The 22,591-nt window shown below is 39.2% G+C and overlaps 1 protein-coding gene across 2 annotated transcripts in view; it reads right to left on the bottom strand.

Moving 5' to 3' along the window:
• Positions 1-22,591, bottom strand: part of LOC127369123 (golgin subfamily A member 6-like protein 22) — a 93,566-nt gene that overhangs the window by 65,692 nt on the left and 5,283 nt on the right. The window contains exons 3-7 of one of the 2 annotated variants that reach the window (XM_051410165.1): positions 20,470-20,538; positions 13,216-13,286; positions 7,472-7,595; positions 5,683-5,862; positions 3,950-4,243 (exon numbers count right to left, since the gene is read on the bottom strand). In XM_051410165.1, the coding sequence (XP_051266125.1) occupies positions 3,950-4,243; positions 5,683-5,862; positions 7,472-7,595; positions 13,216-13,286; positions 20,470-20,538 (738 nt within the window). The remainder of the gene's footprint in view (positions 1-3,949; positions 4,244-5,682; positions 5,863-7,471; positions 7,596-13,215; positions 13,287-20,469; positions 20,539-22,591) is intronic. The other variant, XM_051410166.1, reaches the window with a different exon arrangement.

The following is a 22,591-nucleotide window of genomic DNA, read 5'->3' as shown; positions in this document are numbered from 1 at the left end:
TGGCCAATCTGTTTACGCAACCTTGAAGAAGCTAGATAAAGAGACACTTAGGAGGTTGGAATAACAGGGCTGTGGTAAATGGTTGAACACTGTTGTCCTTGTAGAGAAGACGTAAAAAAAAAGTTCAAATATTTCTTTAATCTCTTACCTAAATCCTGTCAGTGTATTAGAGGCATGTCCGTTTGAAAAGTACATGGCATGCATATTACACTATTCTAGTAATAGAGCTCAACATCATTACTTTGTTACTGTGGTATGTTATTATGGAAGAGGTATACACATTTTAGCTCACTAAAACTCCATCAAATGGAGTGCAAAATCAATACCTACGCTGATGATCTCATGAAGTCAAATCAAGGCAAAGGAGAAAAAGGAGCATGAAGTATTCTCAACATAAGTGGATTTGACTTGCAAAATGTGTTTGCATAACATGAGCTTTAGATAATGTCATAAATGGCTTTAAATGCTGCAAGGTGCATTAAAAATATGCACAGTCATCCTTTTTACCTACACCTTGATGCAAACATTTTGAATTAATCTAGTTTTCACTGGTCAAGCAATTCCATTTTGATATTCAAATTCGGTGCGTGTGCGTGCCAGTGCATGTTCGCGCAAGATTGATCTAATCAGTCTTAAATCAGTTAATAAGCCAAGGACACAGAGGAGATGAGTCAGCTGAAGTGAGCATGAGCTAATATTAGCATCTCAACCCACATTCAAGACCCGCACTGCACAGAGTAGCATCCACTGTTTGGTCTTCCCATTACAGAAGTGCAGGCTTTGGACGTCAAGCACCGCAGTTTAGCTCACCGCAGTGAATTCCATTAGCACATTAGCAAAGGTGCCATGACCTAATGCTAATGTTGGGCGCAGCATTTAATACGTTATTCATTTTTTTTAACACCTTTAGTCGATTTTGAGGGCAGCCCTTAAACTGTTCTAAAACAAAAAAGAAAATCCACGGCAGTCCACATAAATAAAACAATTGAAAGATAAATAGCATGTAGCTGAGATGTGGTGGCACTCCAAGAGATGAGAAAATATCTCAGTTGCCACTCATTAAGGACTCTTGTCTGAGCTCCGGCACAAAATGTAACTCTTGTCAAATAATTCTGACGCTGTGTGTGTTTTAATTGAAGCTCTCCCGCTGTCAGCCATGCAGCCCAAACCAGAGGAGCGGATGAGTGCTGCTCTGTCAAAACTAATTCTCATATACAAACTGCACATGATAAACTGTGTGTTGTAAACACAGGCACACAGGCACATGCCACAGAGACAAACAGATGCACACGCGTACACGAATACTCGATACATGAAAACATAGACTCAAGTGTGCACAGAAACTTAAACTGACTATTAATTAAAAGCCAGAGCATGCAGCTGACTCGGGGGAGGCGGTTTGCGACACCACAAATCTGGGAGACTTCCTGTAAGACATAAATCTGTTGTGTTCCCTCTCTTGCTCTCCCTCTTTCTTTCTTGCATAGGCACAACAAAGACAGTCTTGTCTGGGTGTCTCCCTCCCTTCTCTCTCCTCAACATTCATTAGAAGCACAAGAAGCTGTGGTCAGGTTCAAAGAAAATCTACATTCTCCCTCTTTCAGTCACTCATTCATTCCCTCTGTCTTTTTTCTTTCTGGTTTGCTCTCGCCTTTGCTCATTTCCTACCGCTCTCTCTATCTCTCCCTGTCCCTCTCCAAGTCTCTCTCCCACCCCTCTCTAAACACTGTCTCTTCCACATGGCCCGGATAATGAGTGGTGGAGCTAAACGAGAGGAAACACGGCTCACTATTAGGATGGGAACGCTGACTGAAGGTTTTAAATAAACGGAGAGAACTTGAGGCCAAATTGTATTTCCAAGGACATAAACTAATGGAACAGGCAGACATTCTCTGAATAAATACACACTCTGTTTAAACTACCATAATAGTTGTAAAAATATACATGTCCATGTGGATCTAACTGAAAGACAGACTGGCAGAAGACAGTATAAATGCATACGGTATATTCTCGCATAAGCATAGAGAAAATGCACAAGCACTGTTAACATGAATTCAATGCCACTTATTTTCTTGGTGTGAAAAGTCTATTTCCTCGCATTCAAAAGCAGAACAATAAGGACTTGAAAAAAAACATAAATGCTTGTCTATGTCATTGAAAACTAATTAGGCAAATGTGTTTTCTTAAGTGTCTCTGATCTGCTCTCAGGCATATAAATCCACACCCACATATAAAAACAAAGAGGAGCCCTCCCTTCCTCACTCTATGAGGTTAATTGGGTTATCTAAGCTGATTAGCATAACTAATTAGGATGCTTGTTAACAGATAAGTATTATTTATTCAATTAGCGCTCTGGGTGCATGTATGAAGCTGTGCATGTGTATAGATCCCCTTCATCACTGGCACAAGTTCAAATGGAAAATGAAGCAAAGCTAAATAGCCATGAAGTGAGACCTGTGGGTGTATGTGTGTGTTCACTTCATCATTTATCTATTCTACACACACAGATGCTCACCAGCAGGTGCCAGACAACCCCCCCCCATCTCACACACATACACACACACACACACACACACACATGCGAGGCGTGCCATGCTGCAGCTCTTAAATCCCTAATCATCATCATTAGGCTTCTGTTTAGCATAATTAGCATTGTTAACCAGATGAGCTGAGTCGAGCCAGGCTGTGCCAGTCACAGCAACTGACATATGTCACCCTCCCGGCACCTTTCCAGGCTGCTGAAGAGGCTACTTGTCTCCATCAGGTGGGTTTATGGCACATTTGCATGTTTTCACTGATTGCTGATGGATATTGTAGCAGCTGATGTTCGCAGTGCATTCCAATGCAATGTAGGCAAAAATGTCCAACGGGCTGATTTCTTTTTTCTTTTTTTTTTACGGGCAAACAGGTAGTAAAGTGACACAACTCTTGCAGTTCTATCAGTTAATGGAACAATACTGGGCTCATTTCACCAATTTATTCATTCGTGTTTGCAAATGCAGATGCTGTCTTTTGTTTGTGATGCTTAACATGCGCTTCAAGCCGACAGTAAACACGAAAAAAGCAAATCAACAACGCTCCTCTAGTCTTCAGCTCACAAGTGAAAACTCACAAACACACTCCAACACTCACAAATAACCAGAGAGGGAAAATGAAAGAGAGAGAAAGAGAGCGGGAGTGCTACATTTACTGAAATTAAACATTTTCTCATCAGCCTGAGGGTGCAGCAGGCCCACTAATGTATTATTCATCCCCACTTCACAAAGGAACATTAATCAATTATGAAGATATGAGGATCTTAAAGTATAGAGGAGAGACGAAGAGCGGCCTGTTCGTATTAATATGCGGCCGCAATCGTGTGGCCCCCACCCCCCCCACCCCCTTGCTCCTCAAATCAATATTTTGCAGATTAATTTGGAGCGGTTGTGGCGAGATGGCAGGATGGAAGGAAGAGGGGGTGGGAGGTGAGGGGGTGGAGGAGAGGAGAGAGTGTCTGAGGTCTGAATTAAGGTTAAGTATTTTGTTGTTTTCTGTGTAAGTGTGTGAACATGCATGCGTGTAAATATGTTGTCTTCTGTCCTACTGTAAGTACACATGCTAAAACAGCTTCAAGAAAACTTCATCATATAAATTATGAAAGCTCAAAAGAGGAGAGACTATTTTAAACATGTGCATTTTATTATTAATTGAATGATTCTTGTAATGTATTAACTGTAGAGGGAGGTGACTTGGGTTCATGATGAGTGTCTTTAGCTTCCCTTGGTTTTAGAAATCTTTGATTTGGAGGTACTATTTAAAAAAAGCATAATATCATACACAGGAATTAAAACGAGGGGACACAATGAAAAGAATCAATTTTCTCTTTTGCAGCCAAGTTTACACATTATCCCCCATTGTTGAGTACTCTGGTTAAATACAATAGAGCTACTTAGTACATTAATATACTCACCTCAGAATTCAAAATAGCTGCCTTCTCAGACCACTTTTTAACAGCTTCAGCAAGGGTCTTTCTCTCCTCCTCACGCTCCCTCTTCCACTCCTGCCTCTTCCTCTCCTCCTCCACTTTCTTCACCCACTCCTCCTCCTCTCTTGTTTGTTGCTCCTGCCTTCTCCTCTCCTCTGCTTGTTGAATCTCCTTTTCATGTTTCAGTCTCTGTTCCTCTTCTCTTTGCCTCCATTCCTCCTCTTTTCTCTTCAGCTCATCCTGCTGAAGCTCCTTCGCTCTCACACTCAGTTTGGAGAGCTGAAGTCAGACAGACATTTTTTTTTTTTTTTTTAAATGTGCAGGCAGTCATATCTCTGCACTCAGTAAAACAAATGAGGTACCAGTCACTTAATCTGAAAACTAATCTGAAATATCTGGTTAAAAAAATATTTTTTGAGTGACTAGTGAGTGCATTTATGTTTATATTATCAGATATGTTTTTCATTTACAGTATCTACTGAGGTACATGTGTGCAAACAGAAATCCCAATAATCAGTGGAGGAAATTTGCATTTTCTCCATTACAGAAGTTTAGTTGAGTATTTGCTTTTTATGCTACTTTATACTACAAGAGTAAAATATTGAACGTTTTACTTCACTACATTTATTTGGTGTAGTTACTTAAACTCATATGGTCAAAATTAAGAAAATACAACACATCTGAATTATTATTAAACCAGTGGTCTCCAAACTGTTTGACTTGCAACCTCTTATATAATATAATGTGTAGTTCGGGCACCTTGTTATGTTTCACATGTCTATGAAGCGCTCACATGGTTTCATTTAAATAAATCCAATATTTTGCAAAAAATCAAAGATTACAGGCAGGTCCAAAATATAGAAACGTTTCCTTCTTTCCTCTTCCATTAATCATCTCACAACGCCTAACATTTATCTTTGGGGGCCTCTGACCCCCCTATTAACAGTTTAATAATGTCAGATATAACACTGGCTGCCAACCTGATGGTCCCAACCCCCACTAGAGGTTGTCAAAGCTTCACAGGGGGTCATGAGGCCTTCTTGATTTTAAGGGGGGTGAGAAAACCTTTCTAGAAAACTACACAGTATGTATTATCTCAGCAGTTTATTCACGTCTATGAGGAAAACCAAATTAAATTGTTATTTTCAAAGTTTAGATTATTATTTACAATATAAACTTAAATCTCGCATTATAAGGGAACAGTGGAGATCTGAACACAAGCCATATTCACAGAGTCTTCACTGTCTGCTGTCATCCTGCATTAGAAAAGTATGTAGCTAAAACAACCAAAGAGCTAACAGAACAATGCGTTGACTATTTGTCTTGATTGTACAGTTCATCAGTTGTTCTGTACTGATATTGTTATGCATTGAATATAATATAACATATCCATAAAATATGTCACTAAGTCAGGGGTCGTCACTTAACTCAATGATATGAAAGGAGTCCCTTAAGGAAAAAGGTGGAGAACCACTGAGATAGAATAATAAATCAGACAGGGGACATTTTACTGCAGAATTAGTGCTTGTACTTTTCATACACTATGTATATTTTGCTGATTTTATTTTGTCAACTTTTACATAAGTAGGATTTTAAATGCAGGACTTTTACTTGTAATGGAGTATTTTTACGCTGTTGTATTGATACTTTTACTTGAGTAAAAGATCTAAATACTTCTTCCACCACTGCAACTCATGCACATTTGAGTCTCTGCCCACCTGAGCATGTGTGTCGGCCCCCTCTTGTTGCAGCAGCTGAATGTTAGCTTGCAGCTTGGTGATGCAGATGTTTTTCTCAGCAATCTCCTTCATGTTGTCTTTCTGGATCCGCTGCAGACAAGAGAGCTCGCTCTGCAGGTGCACCAGCCTCTCACTACTTTCCAGCACCTGTGTTGCAGTCTGGGCCATGACAGATTTTAAATATTAAAGATTATTTCAAAGGAAGAAATATATTTTCAGTGAGTGTGACAAACTATAACTGTAACTAATGTTTATGATGTTTCAGAAATGTTATTAATTACAGTTTTTCTTCACAAATATCATGCAATAATCTTAAGCTATCTAACAAAACATCAGTAGCTTTTTATACACATTTTATATTAACTGTTAATATCCCACTTTTTCAGGACAGAACTCTTTTTAATTGGGGAAGATTGTCTTCTACCATTAGTATAATCTGTAATATGATATGTAATTCATTAAAATGTTTATATTTAGTCTTATTCAGGTAAGACAGCAGTTTAAATGAATGTTTTTAATTATTTATGATGATTTCAGACTGTACAGGGGTGACACAGAGTTGCCAAACATAAACCACTATACAACAATGATAATAGTGTGTGTTATGTAAAGGAAACACTGCAGCATGTTAGTAATTTCACATATTATCACAGATGAAAACCTTCTGCACTGAAAAATTCAAAAGAATGAATTGTATACATACATTGTTTTTATTGTTAAGGACATACAGTTGTTTTAATTGGCCTTCATAAGCGTCAGATTCTATGAACTTATTGTGTTCATACAGAAACTCGCTTATTAACAAACACAGATGAAATTCTGTGCCAGCAGATCTATCTGTGCATCTGCATTACAGACATACCAGTTAAACAGAAACACACGCAGAATGAGAAAATATATCAACATTTGTTGAAAATGTGATTAACAGAACAAGCTGCAGTTTGTTTCTCTAAGGCTCTATAATCACACAAACCACTAATTAGCAGCAGTGCAAATGAGTCAACTCACAAGCAGCATAAACAAACAGTAACCAGCCAACACACACATAAACAACCAACAAGCCCGGGTTTACCACAAGCACAAATCTAAGTGTGTGTGTGTGCATTTCTGCAAGCCTGTGTGTGTTTACGTGTGTCTTAACCGTAAGCCACAGAAGACAGTAAAACAGCAGAGGGTATAATTTAGTGACACCCTGTAAGGAGGTGTGGGAAGGCCGTAAAAAACTCTCCCTTTTAATCCCGGCCGGCGACGCCATGTTTGTTACCCAGGGCTCTGAGATATGCTGGTAATTCATCACACACGCCTCGGCTTCCTGTTAAACCTGGCTGCACATGGAGCGTTTCTAGCACAGCTGCCAAACCAATATCGTAAAAAAAGAAAAAGACTTCTCCACCTCTCAGACAGGCTTCTAAACAATAACAAGCACGCTGCAAAAAAATACCTTAACAAGTCATTTAATTGTGTAGAGCTGTGATGAAAAACTGTGGTGAAAGAAATCTGCTAAAATGATAAGATTCAATTTCTTTTTTTGCATTGCAGGCTTACTTATTTTAGAAAGTACCTTGAACACCAATAAAGGAAACAGTCCAAATAACTGCAGGTGTATGCAATATACTGTATTCAATTTAATCAAAAAGTTAAATTCATAACCAATAGGCAGATTTGTTCACAAAACGTTTTAAGACTGGACAGAATATATTGATGACATTTTTGTGGCGTAGTTTATCCTTTGCAATAAGCTCAAATCAGGACGAGTCGAGTAGATTACCTTTTGCTTTTGCTGGAAATTCTCCCTGAGCTCCTTCTCCAGATCAGAGATGAAGATGTCCTTGGTTTGCAACTGGATTTTCAGGTCTTCTAACTCGGATGCAATCTGGACCAAGGAAGCAGTACTGCAGCAGGAAAAGGAGGAAGAGGATGACAGATGTCGAAGAATTACGGGGGAAAAAAAACTGTAACGTAATAGTAACCAAATGTGATCTGAATTACAAAGCCTAATTATGAACCTATGCTCCATATACAGTAAATGCTTATGGACAAATAAAATGAATTAACACAGCAGTGTTTCCACTGTATTAAAAATGACAGAAATGTTACATATGAAAAACATTTTAGAAAACTAATCCTGAATTAACCTTGATGGTTAATTAAGTTAAATTAATTAATGTAATGCTTTCTAAGATAAAATAACAAATAAATAAATGAATAAATAAATAAGCAATTCACTTTGTGAATAGCATTCATTGTGTATACAATATAATATGTGATTCATAAAATAAATCTAATTCAAAAGCAGCAAAGAGATGCTGAGCCTGGTGAAATTTGTGCTAGGTGACAGCAACTGGAGCTGATATGCACGTACGTGCGTGTCTGTGTATGTGTGTGTGAGTGTGTGTGTGTTTCCCAGCGGTGAAAATACGTTAACTCTGCCCAGACACCTTTCTGAGTCACCAGTGACAGCTGTCACACACCCAAGATGGAAGGCAAAAAAGGAAAAAAAACAGATCACACAGTAGTGTGCAGTACTCTTCGTATACACACAGGCACGTACAACACACACACACACACACACACACACACACACACACACACACACACACAATTTCATATTTACCAGCCTCATGAGATGAGTTATTCTGATGAAACTTTGCGCAGATTAAAAATGTTAAACTCACATTTGATCAAGCGTGTCTGCACGTTCGCACCAAGCAGGGAAGGAAAGGCAAGATTTGACAAAAGTGACATGTGAGTGGATAGAGAGCGCTGAGAGTTAAATCTTTCACTTCAGGAAAAAAAACAACTTTTCAGTCAAATGGAGTAAAAGCCACAGAGGAGAGTGAAACAAAAATGACTTTAGATTATAGTCTGTTTCTGTCTCTATAAGAGAATGGGAAAGTGTGTGCCACTGTGCTACTAATTCACTTTTTATTCCAGTCTAACTACAGTGTTCCTTTGTTATGAATTATCACTTTGCTGAACATTTCACTAAGAAAAAGAATGCACAAAAACTGTGTGTACTCTTAAGTATGCACAGAAGCTTTTATATGTATAGAAATGTGTAGACAAAGACAACCATTCCCTAAGTTATGTACAAATTTCAAACCTAAACTTTTTACAAAGGACAAAACCTTCTACGGTTGCATTATAACGTTATTTTTCTTCTTATTTTAGGGCCTTTTAGATGGAGGGAAAAAGCTTAGTCTATTTATTAGCATTTTCAAAACTTATTTCTCTTTCAGTATGGTGAAGAAATACTTAAATCACCCAAATTTAGGAAAGATTCTTTGGAGACGAATTGTCTGAAATGGGAACAAGTTGAAAATCGAAAGAGGGTTTTGAATGAAAAGTAACTGCAGCCAATTTCATCCCTATTTCCACCTGCACAGTGGGGTGGTGGGTTTAGAGTGCTGTGTGTGTGTGAGTGTACATGCATATACAGAAAATACAGAGTACAGAAAATGCTCACTAGCTGAGATAAGGAACATCATTTTGTCTTGGCCAAGTATTCTGTTTAGAAATTAAGTGATGCACACACACCAAGCTAATGCGCAGTCAACAAAGATTAAAATATTGAAGAAGAAAATAAGTGTATTACTTAATGGTACATAAGGTTCCATTTTATGCACCATTAATAACTGAATTTAATACAGGTAGAGGCTGAATTTTAACATTATTTGCGTCTTTTGGGAAAATAAATACAAACACATTCTGATCTGCAACAAGTCAAAATGCAAATGTATTCATGCCATACAAGGTGCGTGTGTGCGTGCTTGTGTGTATAATAGGTTGTGATTATGCATGTAACAAATGAGGCTTTATGATTTACTATATTGTTATATACAATATAGTAGTTGTGGTAAACAAATGACACAATGTCAAACCAACAGATGAACAGGGAATTCCTATTTAGAGCCATAAGTGTTGTTATGATTACTGTGTGGACACAGAGAGCAGGGCGAGTGAATATGACTGAGGAGAGTGTGTGTGTGTGTGTGTTTGTGTGTGTGTCACCATGAGTGTGTGTGATATTAAAGCAGCCTCTCGATATCTCAAGCTGTCACTCAGGCCTATTAGGCAAGGCTAACAAAATTAGTCATGAATATGCAGTAATAACATGCAAATTGCCACCCCTTCCCCCTGTCCTGTGTGCGTGCTTGTGTGTGTGTTTGTGTGTGTGTGTGAGTGTGTATGTGTGTTTGCCCTCAGGGCTATAGACATTGGCTCTGTAAACCCAATTCTTTCTACATCATTACAGCAACAAGACATAATTCACAAGACAAATATAAACATGCATGTTGCCTGGCATACATGCTCAAGCACATACATATGCACGCACACACACACATAGGACACAGGTGCCCTACGCTGCCCTCTTCATATGCCAGGGCTAATATACTGCAGGTTGTTGTTAACCATTTTTATGTTGAGGAAAGAGTTTTAGGGTTTCCAGCGCCACATTTTATCCTTAAACACACACACATTTGTGCGTGTGCGTACACAAACATGTAGATCGTCTGTTGCCTCCGTGTCCCCAGGGTGATGTTTGACACAGCCTGGGTGCTGCCACAGCAATTAACCTCCCTGTTAATGAGAAGAGCTCTGTCAAGCAGCCAGATGGCACTGCCTGGCACGCTGCCATGCACACACACACCAGCACATGTGCACACATACAGTGCATTCACAGACACACACTCACACAGAGACACGCACGTAAACACATTTATGCACATGCACACAGACACACAATCCTGTCTCCTCCTGCTGTACACCTAACTGTTGCTGGTTGTCGGCGCCCTTCACCCCTCCCTCTTCACTTCTCCCCTGCATTGTCTTCTATGGCTCCCCATCCTTCCCCTCTTCCCTCCCCTTCTCCCTCACTCCATCTCTGGCAGCTGCTTATCCATGTCGCAGCACTGCAGATGTCACAACTCACCAGCTGGGAAAACAGCAGGGGAGGAGAAGAGAGGAGAAGATTTGAGAGGAGAGGAGGAGTTTGTTGCATCTCCGCATTTGACAGAGAAGCAACCAACTGGATGAAGATTTATAGATTTATACATGATTGACTGATTGATTTAGTCATTAGATTAGTTGTGTTAAGATTTGCCACTCTATATAACAGACTGTAGGGATTTAGGAATTGTTTCCACAGTTGTATGATTATGAATCGTATACACATTTATATTTATGAGAGCGCGTACATTTGTCTACTGCACATGTCCTGCTCTGTGTGTGTGTGTGTGTGTGTGTGTGTGTGTGTGTGTGTGTGTGTGTGTGTGTGTGTGTGTGTGTGTGTGTTAATGAGCGTGGCACTTGGCCGGGGCACAGCCCACTGTGAATGCCTGTCTGCATGTCCGCACAGCAGCCCACCAGGCCCGTGTATTGATCAGTTAGCTTGGCCTAATAGGAGAAGAGGAGCCTGACCTGGGAAAGTCAATATGGAGAAAAAGAGACATATCCTCCTCTCGTCCTGAGAGACAAGTGGAAGAGAGAGGGAGGGAGGGAGAGAAAGATAGAGATAGGGGAGGCGAGGAGACTGATAGAAAGTAATGTGCATCTACTACTGTCCTTGCAAAGAAGAAATTGGTAAAGGAAGACTCGGGAGACTGTCAGAAAAACAGCTGGACAAAATAATAATGTAACAATAATGAACCTCCAGTCTCCTAAGCCTAAATATCTTATTACTTTTGTTAACAAAGAAAAGTTTTGGAGTTTTAAATTAGAACAGTTACACTGAGGGATACTGCCAGAGTGTGAAATAAGTTAAGTTCCTACCTTTCCCAAATGAGAATCAGGATATTCTGTCAAAGCTTCTTTTTTTTTACCTAACTAACTTTCAGCATTTGACTGCTTTTGGCAAAGGAAAACAGCACTCAAGTTAACTCAAGTGAAAAAAAACTCTGCAGGAGATTATACTAAGGGAAAATAATTAAAAAATTGGAGGGAGATGGAAAAAAAAAAATGACACCCACTCACACATCAATACATCGATAGATCAATGTGTGTGTGAGAGTGTGTGTGTTCTGTACACCATTTCAGCAGAAATATATAAATAAATCTGTTGATAAACAAAAAAACAGAGGAAATGGAAAAGTAGATAAAAGACTTAGGTTTCACCATTCACATTTACACACACACACACACACACACACACACACATACACCTGGCTGAGTGATGCTACCCTGGAGGGTGGCTTCAATCTGATGTGTTTAATGTTGACGCTGGTGGCAAGAAACACACACACTCACCCGCTGTTTCAACCTGCCTGTCATTTCATTTCATGAGACCTGATTTACTCATTTCATTTATTTCATTTTTTTTATTATTATATGTGCAGCCATTTAAAACGCTCAAGGTGTGATGCAAATCCCCGTGTCTCTGACAGCGAGTACGCTGACTGAGGATCCATCACGCCCTTCAGTGCCTTTCGCAGGAATGGCAAAGAAACACTGTACAGCCACATACTCAATTGTGCCACATTGTGCCTGACCACCCATTCCTGCTTGGCTGGGTGCTTTAATTGGCTGCACTGCAGGCTGTCAAACTACTGACTGGTTACTTGAGACCGTATTTGGATGTAGTCTTACTGACAGCTTCTGAAAAAACAAATATTGACTGTAATATTATCCCTTTGTTTGGAAATCAGTTGATTTATTTCATGAACTCACACTAAACATTACAATGTCAACCTCTATGATATAGTCCCTGACAGAAATCTGTTACTTTATATGTTGTCAGTGCAAGATATGGAATGGAAAGTCGCTGTGAAGACATGGTATTTAAGTTATCATTAGGTCAATTTGATTTCATTGTTTTCAATAGTTTTCACTGACAAAAACAGGGTGTGCCTGATCCTTCTCCAGTGTATCACACTTCTCACTGCTGCTCCGCTACTAAAGGCACTTACTATACAGCCAAAGCTAAACATACTGAAAACTGTCACCAGGTAACTTTAGCTTCAGCAAGTGATGGAGATTATCAGAAGTCATTCTCATATCAAACCCCTCCCTGGTCTGGTGAGTCCAGGTGCCTTGCTAGCGATGCAAAAATCTGGAATAGGTACATATGTATGAGCATGAAGATTTCGATTCAGAAAATGCTTCTTTCATTAGTTTTGTCAAAATGTGTGAAACTTAAGGTAAAACCCTGTCTTTCCAGAAAGGTCTAAAGTAGAAACAGAACAAGTCTTTAGGGGCCTTGGAGCACTGCATGGTGGGAAATATCATATAGGAATTTGCATATTGCCATGGGGACAGTGGTGTTGCAGCGACTCCCTAAGGACCTCAACCTCCCTAAGGAGAGACAGAGTCCCTGAGGCCAACCCTGTTACCTTTCTCTACACCGAGGGGACCAGTGTGTATGTGTGAGTGTGTGTGGTCGATTCATAAAGTTATTATAAAGATGTTATTAAATATTTGAGTCAAGAGTAAACTTTTTCTGGAAAAAAATTGCCTTGTTGATGAGAAGGGAAACTGAGTGACTAATAATCATTAGAAGTCAGCCGTACAGAATACCTGTCTGGGATGTGAACTGCAGGTCCAACAAGCTCATCCAGTAAAATAGTCTTCAAATCAACAGCAGACACCTGGGAGATACAGAAAATGACATCCAGATTACTCATTATTATTTATTATTTATTATTCATTTATGTACATTACATCTACAATGATATGACCTTCAAGGGAAAACAACAATACTGTACTTGCTTTTCTGGGATCTAACTAATGCTGATATATTCAAAGAGAGTTACATTTGCACCATAATACAGCTTTTACTTCTATTTATTAATTAGACACTGCTCAATAAAGGAAAATTATTTTACAGACAGTGATTTTCTCAAGTGCTGTAAAGTGTGATGAAGTTTGACAGTCCACGGGAACAGAGGTGTTAAGTGAGGCCCTGACTGATTGCTTGGAATGTGCATCTTAATGACCATGGCAACATGACAACGAAAAGGACGAGGAAATTAAAAAACGGAATGCAACTATATAAACGATTGATGAAAGAAAAAAAATGTCTCTGCTTTCTGCTTTGCTCATTTTCCAAACAGGGCCAACTGCACACAAATCACCCAAATCTAATCAAAAAGTTGACAAAATCAAATATAGAAGAAAGGATCGAAGATGAAATTTGAAATACGATTACTGTAATGACTTAATAATTTGGCTTTCCTCTTTAGGGATTCAAAAATAATATATTTGACGCAATAGTAGTACAGGAAGTCACTTGCTCTGAAAGGAGGACATTGAGATAAAAAGCGCAGACACAAACACACACAGTCTTCTGTTCATTCTCAGATGCAGAACAACTCCTTGGACTCAAATAACCCTTGCCATTACCCTGTCTGCCTGTCTCTGTCTGTCTCTTTTTCTGACTGAACATTGGTCCGTGAAGGACCAGTGGGGAATATGGGTCAGCATTGTTATTTTGAGGTCAATTCATACTGTAGCGATATAAAAAAGAACTTAAAGAAAATACAAATGAACCTAGCTCAAAAAAGAGCTGTGGTGGTCCAGCTTTTTCATCACACAGGACTATTAAGAAGAGAGAATGAACACAAGGACAAAGGAAAAGAGGGGTGGACAAGGAGTTGAAAAGAGACAACAAAGGGGATGCAAGTACAGAGAGAGATAAAGAATCAGACTCACAGAAAGAGAGAGAGAGAAAGAAACCACAGGGTTTGAGAGAAACAGAGGGACCCAGCAGCACTGATGAAATATCGGTCACTCTATCGCCGTGGTGACAGGGGTCACTCGGGGAAAAGGAAATCAATGCTGACAGCAATGACTCACAGGTCAACACATAGCCCTGTGTGTGTGCTTTAAGTATGAACTTGTGTTTTAATTGTGCATATGCTAGTAGTGTTAAGTATGTGTGCTACCATGTGTTTGTGTGAATGCAGGATATGGGGTAGTAAAAATCATAACCAAAACATACACACAATAAGCATTCCAAAAGAGGAGCTGGGGTGGATGGAGAGATGAAATTAAATCCATTATATGTGAAGTTAATGTTTGATGCATGACGAAGGCAGACTGGCTACCCTTATGTCCGCCAAGTGAACAAGTTGCTTGTTGGGACACCACTTTAAAATACAGGACACCACAAATTAATTGTTAAGTTCCTCCACCGCTTTCTTGACTCAACTGTAAATTTTTTTCCAAGAACTTGAAGAAAATAAGTTACTCTATATTTATGCACCTTGTAATATTGATAGAAAAGTGGTTTGTTGTGTGTTGGAACACACAAAAAAATACAATATAACAAACTTATTCTATTTAACCTAAAAATCTCTTTTTTATAGTTTCTGTATGTTTAGTAAAATCTCTTATTAATATAAAGATATATAATAAAAAGACACACAAGAGGCACGCACGATTTTCTCCCCCAATTATGAAACATTCATATTCCAATGCAGCTGCAATGTGACAGTGAGAAGACCTGGCACACGTTGAGGTCAGTGGTTAATATAGGTAGGCTGTGTGTGTGTTTTGGAGTGTCAGTATATGTGTGTGTTTGTGTCTATGTATGCATGCCTTATATACCCTTGGGTTGGCAGGAGTTACGACCTGCTTACATTATTAAGGTGAGTAGTAGGCTGCGTTATGTATACCTAAACAGCCAGTCCATTCATTACAGATGCAATCCCCTAAGTACATGAATAAGCACACGGCCTACTCTCTCTCTTTCTCCCTCTCTCTCTGCCTCTCTGAACTGTAAAGGAGACAAAATATTGGTGTGATGCAGAGCGCTTTAGATAAATCAGAAACAGGAGCAAATTAATAATAAGGAATAAAACAACATTAGCTGATTAAGTATGTATGGCAGAGTGGCGGGTGTAATTTACAGGCAGCTGGGTTGGGTGTCCGGAATAAGGTCTCATTACCGATCACAGTGTGTGTGTGTGTGTGTGTGTGTGTGTATGTATGTGTATGTATGTATATATATATATATATATATATATATATATATATATGCATGTGTGTGTGTCCATCCTGTTAGTAATCCGTCACCAGTGGTCTCAGCTTTATGAAAAGGCCTGCAATCTATGATAATGAGCCCTGTGAAGGTTATGACCAGGGTAAACTCATTTGTTAGAGGGAAGGCTTACGTATATGTGTGTGTGTGTGTGTGTGTGTGTGTGTGTGTGTGTGTGTGTGTGTGTGTGTGTGTGTGTGTGTGTGTGTGTGTGTCTGTTTGTGTGTAGAATACAACTATACCATTAAAGAGTGGTGTGGAAATACACTGTCAATGTAATGGTCAAAATCAGCAGAGTGCATGAGTAAGAGAGAAAAGAAATACGGGAGTGAGAGAAACAGAGAGCGCATTACATAGACATTGCATCACATCACTTAGTGTTCTCACTCAGTTTTAAGACAAACAGAACAGGCATATGCAATCCATTCTTATAGAAGGTGCTCTGTCTATAACAAGCAGTACCGGTACCTCCAAAGTGATCACATCTCAATCTGCAGTCGAGGAGGCAAGGATGTGGAAAATAGTCAAACAAAACCTGTCACTGTGGGTCTGTTCACTGTTAGACACTAGAGAGAAGACAGTGGCAGATGCACTGTAGCAGCAGTAGAACTTGTAGTCATAGCAGGACTGGTGATATAAAAGTAGAAATGGTAGCAGTACTTTTACTGTAAGAAAAGAAAGAAACAAAGAAAACTTATTATAGCAACAGTCATTCACAGAATCGCTTCACTTTCTCTCCTCCGCTGTCACTGTTCCTCCATCTCCTTCCTTTCCCCCATCCGTTTCTATTCTTTTGTTTCCAGCCTCCAACCTCCTCTCACATTCTCTTGTCTCCTCCTGTCTCATCCACTTGCCCCTCACCCACGCCTCTTCTCTTCCCTGTTTTTTTTTTTCCCTTCCCCACCTCACTTTTGCTTTTTCTTGCTTCTTTTCTATCTGAAAATAGCTGTCCATTTATGCAATCATTCCATTTTTCCACTCCCCTCGATTCCTTTTGTCTGGAGCTAGGTCAACTGAAAGCAACAGAGGAGAAAAAACAAAAGCGGGAACACGTATGCATGAGTCACCAGATCACAACAGAAAGCGAGGAATGAAAAAAGGAGGATAATGCATCTCGTGGTGATGGTGACTGGAAGGAACGCGCCAGTATCTTGTTGTCAAAGCATGCATGTTTAGAGTGAGAGTGTACTAAAAATGTGGGCTTTAATTTTGTCCAGAGTGAGCTTGATGCAAGTGTAAAGTGATGCAACTATGATGATAGCCTACAGGAAAAACACACACATCTGCAGCCATAAATTCAGGGCTTGTTTCTGTGCCATCAAGATACTGTATACTGTGTACCTATATATAAATAAACAGTATATAACCACACAAGTTTATTCCATTTTTCATTGTGCATTCTGACAGTTCTTATAACATCTGAAAATATATCTGTCCTATTTGTGCAGTCTGCAGAGCCGGAGTCGTATGTACAGTGGACTCAAGTGGACACCAAGTCATCTTGTTTCAAATTCTACTGGCAGCAGCTTAAAAACACACCATTTCCTACCACACAGATTCATTGCAGAATGATTGGGAGAGTTTTCATTTAAACCTTACTTATAACCTAGTGAGGAGATAGCAAACCCAAATGTAAAACGTTTGCACATTAAACATTTCTTTAATCAACCTGCCCTGTGTTCATTGGATAAAGATCTTTACACTCAGAAAATGTTGTGCTACTAACAGTGCTTTTATGTTTCTCGGCAGCTAGCAGGTTCAGAGTGCAAGATATAGCACAAAATGCTAAAGCATTAGCATCGACTGTAGCGTGGCTGCAAATAACTTCCAACTTCATTATTCTTATTGTTGGTTAATCAGTATTTTTGCATGGTTATTGATTATTTTTTGGTCTCAAATGTCACAAAACAGTTAAAAAACCAATCACAATTCAACAGTGCCCAAGAAGAAATATTTAAATTGCAAACTGACCAACAAACAGTCTTTAATTTAGTAAAACATTTACTTTATGTAAACAGCAAATCTTTACTTTTGGGAACCCGGAGAGTGCAATTTTATTTAAGCTTTTCAAATTATAAATAGGTTACTACTACTACTAATAATAATAATAATAATAATATGATTGTTATAGATTAATTTTCTGAAAGTCAGCTAATCAGCTAATTAGCTAATTAAACGACTAATTGCTTCAGCACTACGTTGTAGCAAATCGCCTTCATAAACACAGTTGATGCTTTTAATTTTTGTGTTGTCCAACGATAAAAGTTCAGTCCGCTAAACTTTTATGCTAAATAAATAAATAAAACAGAAATAAAACAATTACCATACAGGTTAGGGAGCCACAGTCGTATCGGTGTATCAGATGGACTAGTTACAGTTCCATCCTGTGGCTGATATATTATCAAAGGTTTACAAGGGCAGAGCACTACATATGTAAGTTTGGCCTTATGGCTGACCTTACAATGCACTTAGTATCCTGTACAGGGAGTAATGCTGCAGCCACTCCTACAAGCCATTTATTCCAGCTAACGACCGTCAAGCACTCATAAATCAGCATTAGGAACCTCTTTCGCCCTCTCTCTCTCGTTTAGTGTCCCCTCTCTTTGGCTCCCTCCTTCTCTCTGATATTTTCTCTCGTGCTTTCTTGTCTTCGCCCTTGTCCACTCATTTTTACATTTTACCGCTTAGATTTTACTATCTTCAAACTTGCAACTCTCATCATCCAACTTTACTTCCTCTTTGTCTGTTTGTCACCCTATTTTTGTCCATCTTATTATAAGGGCTTCCTCTTCTTGTGTCTGTCCCCCTCTGTCTGTCTCTCTCTCTCTTGCTTTTCTTCCCCTTGCTGCTCACCTTTTTACACTCTCCCTGTTGTTCACAGTATGTATTGCTCCTCTTGCCTCCTGCCATCAGTCCTCTCTCACCCTCTCTTTCTGCAAATTCCTTTCCCCCGCAGATAGAGACGGCATCCCTGAAATGTCTAACCTAGTATTGGCACCTCTATTGATTTTAATTAAGCTAATTAGTTCATTATTTGAAGGTTCAAACGGAGGCATCCATTACGGCGCAGACAGAGACTGGGGCTTGCCGATGGGGGGGCCTGTGAAGGGTGGGGGCAGTGAAGTTAATATGGTAATGAAGACGATCAATTATCACTCACAGCAAAGTCATTAACAACAGCATTAGCATAGTCAACCATCGCAACCTCCTGACCTCCCCTGCTCTCCCTTTCTCACTCTCACTCCCGCTCTCCCTCCACGCAGCTGCTACACAAGCAAAAGTACGAGTGTGTGTATGTGTGTGTGTGTGTGTGTGTGTGTGTGTGTGTGTGTGTGTGTGTGTGTGTGTGTGTGTGTGTGTGTGTGTGTGTGTGAGAGAGAGAGACAGAGGGGGGGGGGGATAAAGGTCACACAGTTCAGAGACTGTTTTTAATGCAGACCTGAATTGAGTTTCCACCTTCTTTCATTGACTTGAGCAGAGCCGTCACTACTACACAGGGTCAGCCAGCTTTGGAGCAACCTGCTGCCAAAGCATGAATGGTATATTAGTCAGCCTAATTATGTTCTTCAACAGTTACAGAAAATAAAATACACCAATAATGCTTTCAGAATTAACCTTGCTGCATTGCTGGGAAAAATGTATCCATTTATTTGTGTCACTGTTGTGACATGGAAACAGATTGAAAGATCTTAATGCATCTGTACAGTATTTGTCATTGAGAAGCTGACCAACTGTGTGAATTCAAATAGTTGAGTTCAAAAAGAGATCTGAAAAGAGGCCTGTTTTGTTAATTCCAGAAAAGTTCCCCTGTTAGTAATGAAGAAGGTTCCATTCAACAGCTATGCTATAACTTAAAGACTTCTTTTATGTACTGTTTGGTTGAACTACAGTCAGGAGAGCAAAATGAGTGTTAAGAGTGCTACTATGGAGGGTGCTCCACATGACAGGAAAAATGATGTTCTCATTAGCATGGATTAAGTCATGAGACCAATTTTCTCATTCGGTTCCTGAGCCTTCAGATTTTAACAGCCCCTGCTCTGTCGTTTATGAGGAATGTCATAAATAGTCACTTTGTGAATCACACACACGCACGAAAAAAAAAAAATTGGAGACTCTCATCACAGCTGGAGATATTCCCGGCATTCAGTTAGCAAATTTGTAGTCGACACTTGTTATAAACTATTTGTTTCTTCTCCGATACAAACAAGACAAAAGAAATTAAGTCTTCTTTGTTAACCTTGTCTTTTATAAACAAGGAGAGCTAACAAGTATAACAAATGGGATACTTCCAATTTAAGCCACAACACAACAGAATACCACACATCTCCATTGCAGACACAGAGTCAAAAATGTGTTTACTAACATGTGGGTGTTTTTACTTCGCCTGGTATGGTAATAATTTGAGAATTGTGTGGGAATGGTGAGATGACAGGATGAGTGGATCAAAGAGAGGGCCAGTGATCCCAAATGATCCCTACTGATCTGTTCTGATCTACACTGATCCCCCTCAGGCCTTCACAGTCCCCTATACTGGCCTGCAGGCCAGGGGCTAAACTCTGGGAATTAAAAAAATCTACCCAACAGAAAAAACACACACACACAGACGGACTGCATATAATGCAACAACACATAAAACTAAATGTGCAAAATTGCCAATACATGCAAGGATGTATCAATTGATGGACACAAAAAACACAAAGCGATAACCGAAAGAAAGAATAAGGCTCACATTAACGTTGTGTACATATCCAGTATGCTGGTTGAATTGTGTAACAGAGAACAAGTCTGACCTCAGATCTTTCTTCTCGGAGCAGAGCATACACACTTTGCTCCAGGGATGTCCTTTGTTGATTCAAGTCCTGAAGAAGTTATTGGGAGAAACTAAATTATTAGAGCCAAATGACTGACCAACAGTGTGGAAAACATGTTAAATTATATAAAGTCCATAAAATCTTTTAACGTGTACACTCCCCACAGACTTTTTAATGTCTACAGGACTAAAGCTGACAGTTCAATGCAGGGGCATTTTCAGGATATCTTATTTGGATCTGTGATCTTTTGATCTCATAGACAGAAGGTCAGCTTATGAGCAGTACAGGAATTTACACCAGGGTGCATCAATAATTTGTAAATATAATTTTAAGCAAATTCTTTAAATAATTGTTGAGAAATCTTAGACAGACCCTACACAAACTCTTCCTCTTTCTTTAGGTTTTCCTAATGTGTCTCAAATTAAGGGCGAGCGTTTTATTCGTCTTCCAATTGTTGTTGAAACCCAAAGTTGGCTACCATCTGGCCAGCAAAAGTGTCTTCAAGCAAGATACTGAATCCCTGCCAGCTCCAGAAGTTGTTCTGTAGCTGCCCTTGTGCTTTTGACCTTCCTGGAATAAAACAAGTGGAAAAAAATATTTCTACAGAGATCAGTAAAGTTGCAATTTTATTGCATTATATGATTATTAATCCTAAAGCTGCCAAAATGACTGTCCAATGAGAATTTAACCCAGGAGATTGAAGGAAATGACTATGAGAAAGTTTCCCAGAAGTTTCCCAAAAACTCCTCGGCACTCATAATAATGATTTTTATTGTAACCGAATGATACAAAGAAAGTTCAAAATTTTCCATTAATTTTTTCACTACTAGCTGGAAAGCTAGTTAACTGTAGAAACGGATACTGGCAAGAGCAGCACTAGGACTGGAAGTCTGAATCCTGACCTAATACAGATCATCAAAGTGAAACAATGCTGTCTTAGAGTCTAGATGTCACTGGGACAACCAACTATACATCTAAATCCTCCAAAATCCATAAGAACCCATGTCAATGAATACTATTTTGCTTTTATAGCTTGTTGCTACAGGTTACTACAGGTTAAACACATCAGTATTATTCACCAAGTATAGTTTAATTCAGGTTTGTATTGTATGCGGGGAACAAATGATGCTATATCCATCTGCCTATGGATGACAAATAGACAACAGGCTAATTGCAGCAGTCTAGAACAGAGAATACAAGCCTTGGATTTCATGATATTACGACCACAAAACAAACTCTGTTTAGTGTCCATTACAGTTCAACCCTATTGTGCATCAACAAGACCATACACTACGATTCAATCAGACGTTAGCCAAGCTCCTATTACAGAGCTCATTGCATCGTTTACATGGTGGAACGGTCCATAAGTAGCTCTAAATGCTCTTCATTTGATTGGATTTCACATTATGGACATCAGAGCAGAAACACACTGTTGTCCCCTGACTATCCTAATAGACTGTTGAGTGAAGCAGTCCATTTGTTTGTATTTGTTTACCAATCTAGACCCTGAAAACATACAAAGTAACATAAACAGACAGTGAGAGCATCGTTTAAGACGAGTGAAAATGGAGATTCGAAAGCTCAGAAGATGGGTCGATAGCATGGTAACAAACTATTATGTTTTCTGGACGCTGTGTCTCATTGGCTGCCAAAAGAACCTGTTGTTGTCACCAACAATAATAGAATGTCATTTAATCAGCTTTACAACGTTTTTCTTCGCCTATTCTCTTCTAGCTGTCATTTTTTTAATGTGTTGGAGAGAGCCAAAAAATTGGTAAAGTGCTGAAAATTCCATTACTGATAATAACACATCTGAAAACTAACAAAGGTCTGGTCATATCCTCACTACTCAGTAGGCATGTATTGTACTATAGTTAGCAAGAAACACATATACAGTACAGCCTAATTAATCTGAAAAAGGCCTTGTGGCAGAGAAAATGTAGATGCTGGTATGTTTTGTTGCTAAAGAAATGTCATTGAAGAAAATTAATGTTTTAAATTGATGAAAGTTAAAATGGACAGCTTTGAATGGTGAAAAACGCAAAGCATTGTATTGCATTGACCTTTGTGACCAGTGTAGAGAGCACACAAAGCTAGCCCT

The sequence above is a fragment of the Dicentrarchus labrax genome, unplaced genomic scaffold (genome assembly GCF_905237075.1).
Source record: "Dicentrarchus labrax unplaced genomic scaffold, dlabrax2021, whole genome shotgun sequence".
NCBI classification, from domain to species: domain Eukaryota; kingdom Metazoa; phylum Chordata; class Actinopteri; family Moronidae; genus Dicentrarchus; species Dicentrarchus labrax.
The sequence above is the reverse complement of the archived record's forward strand: the minus strand, read 5'-3'. Positions and strand labels throughout refer to the sequence as shown.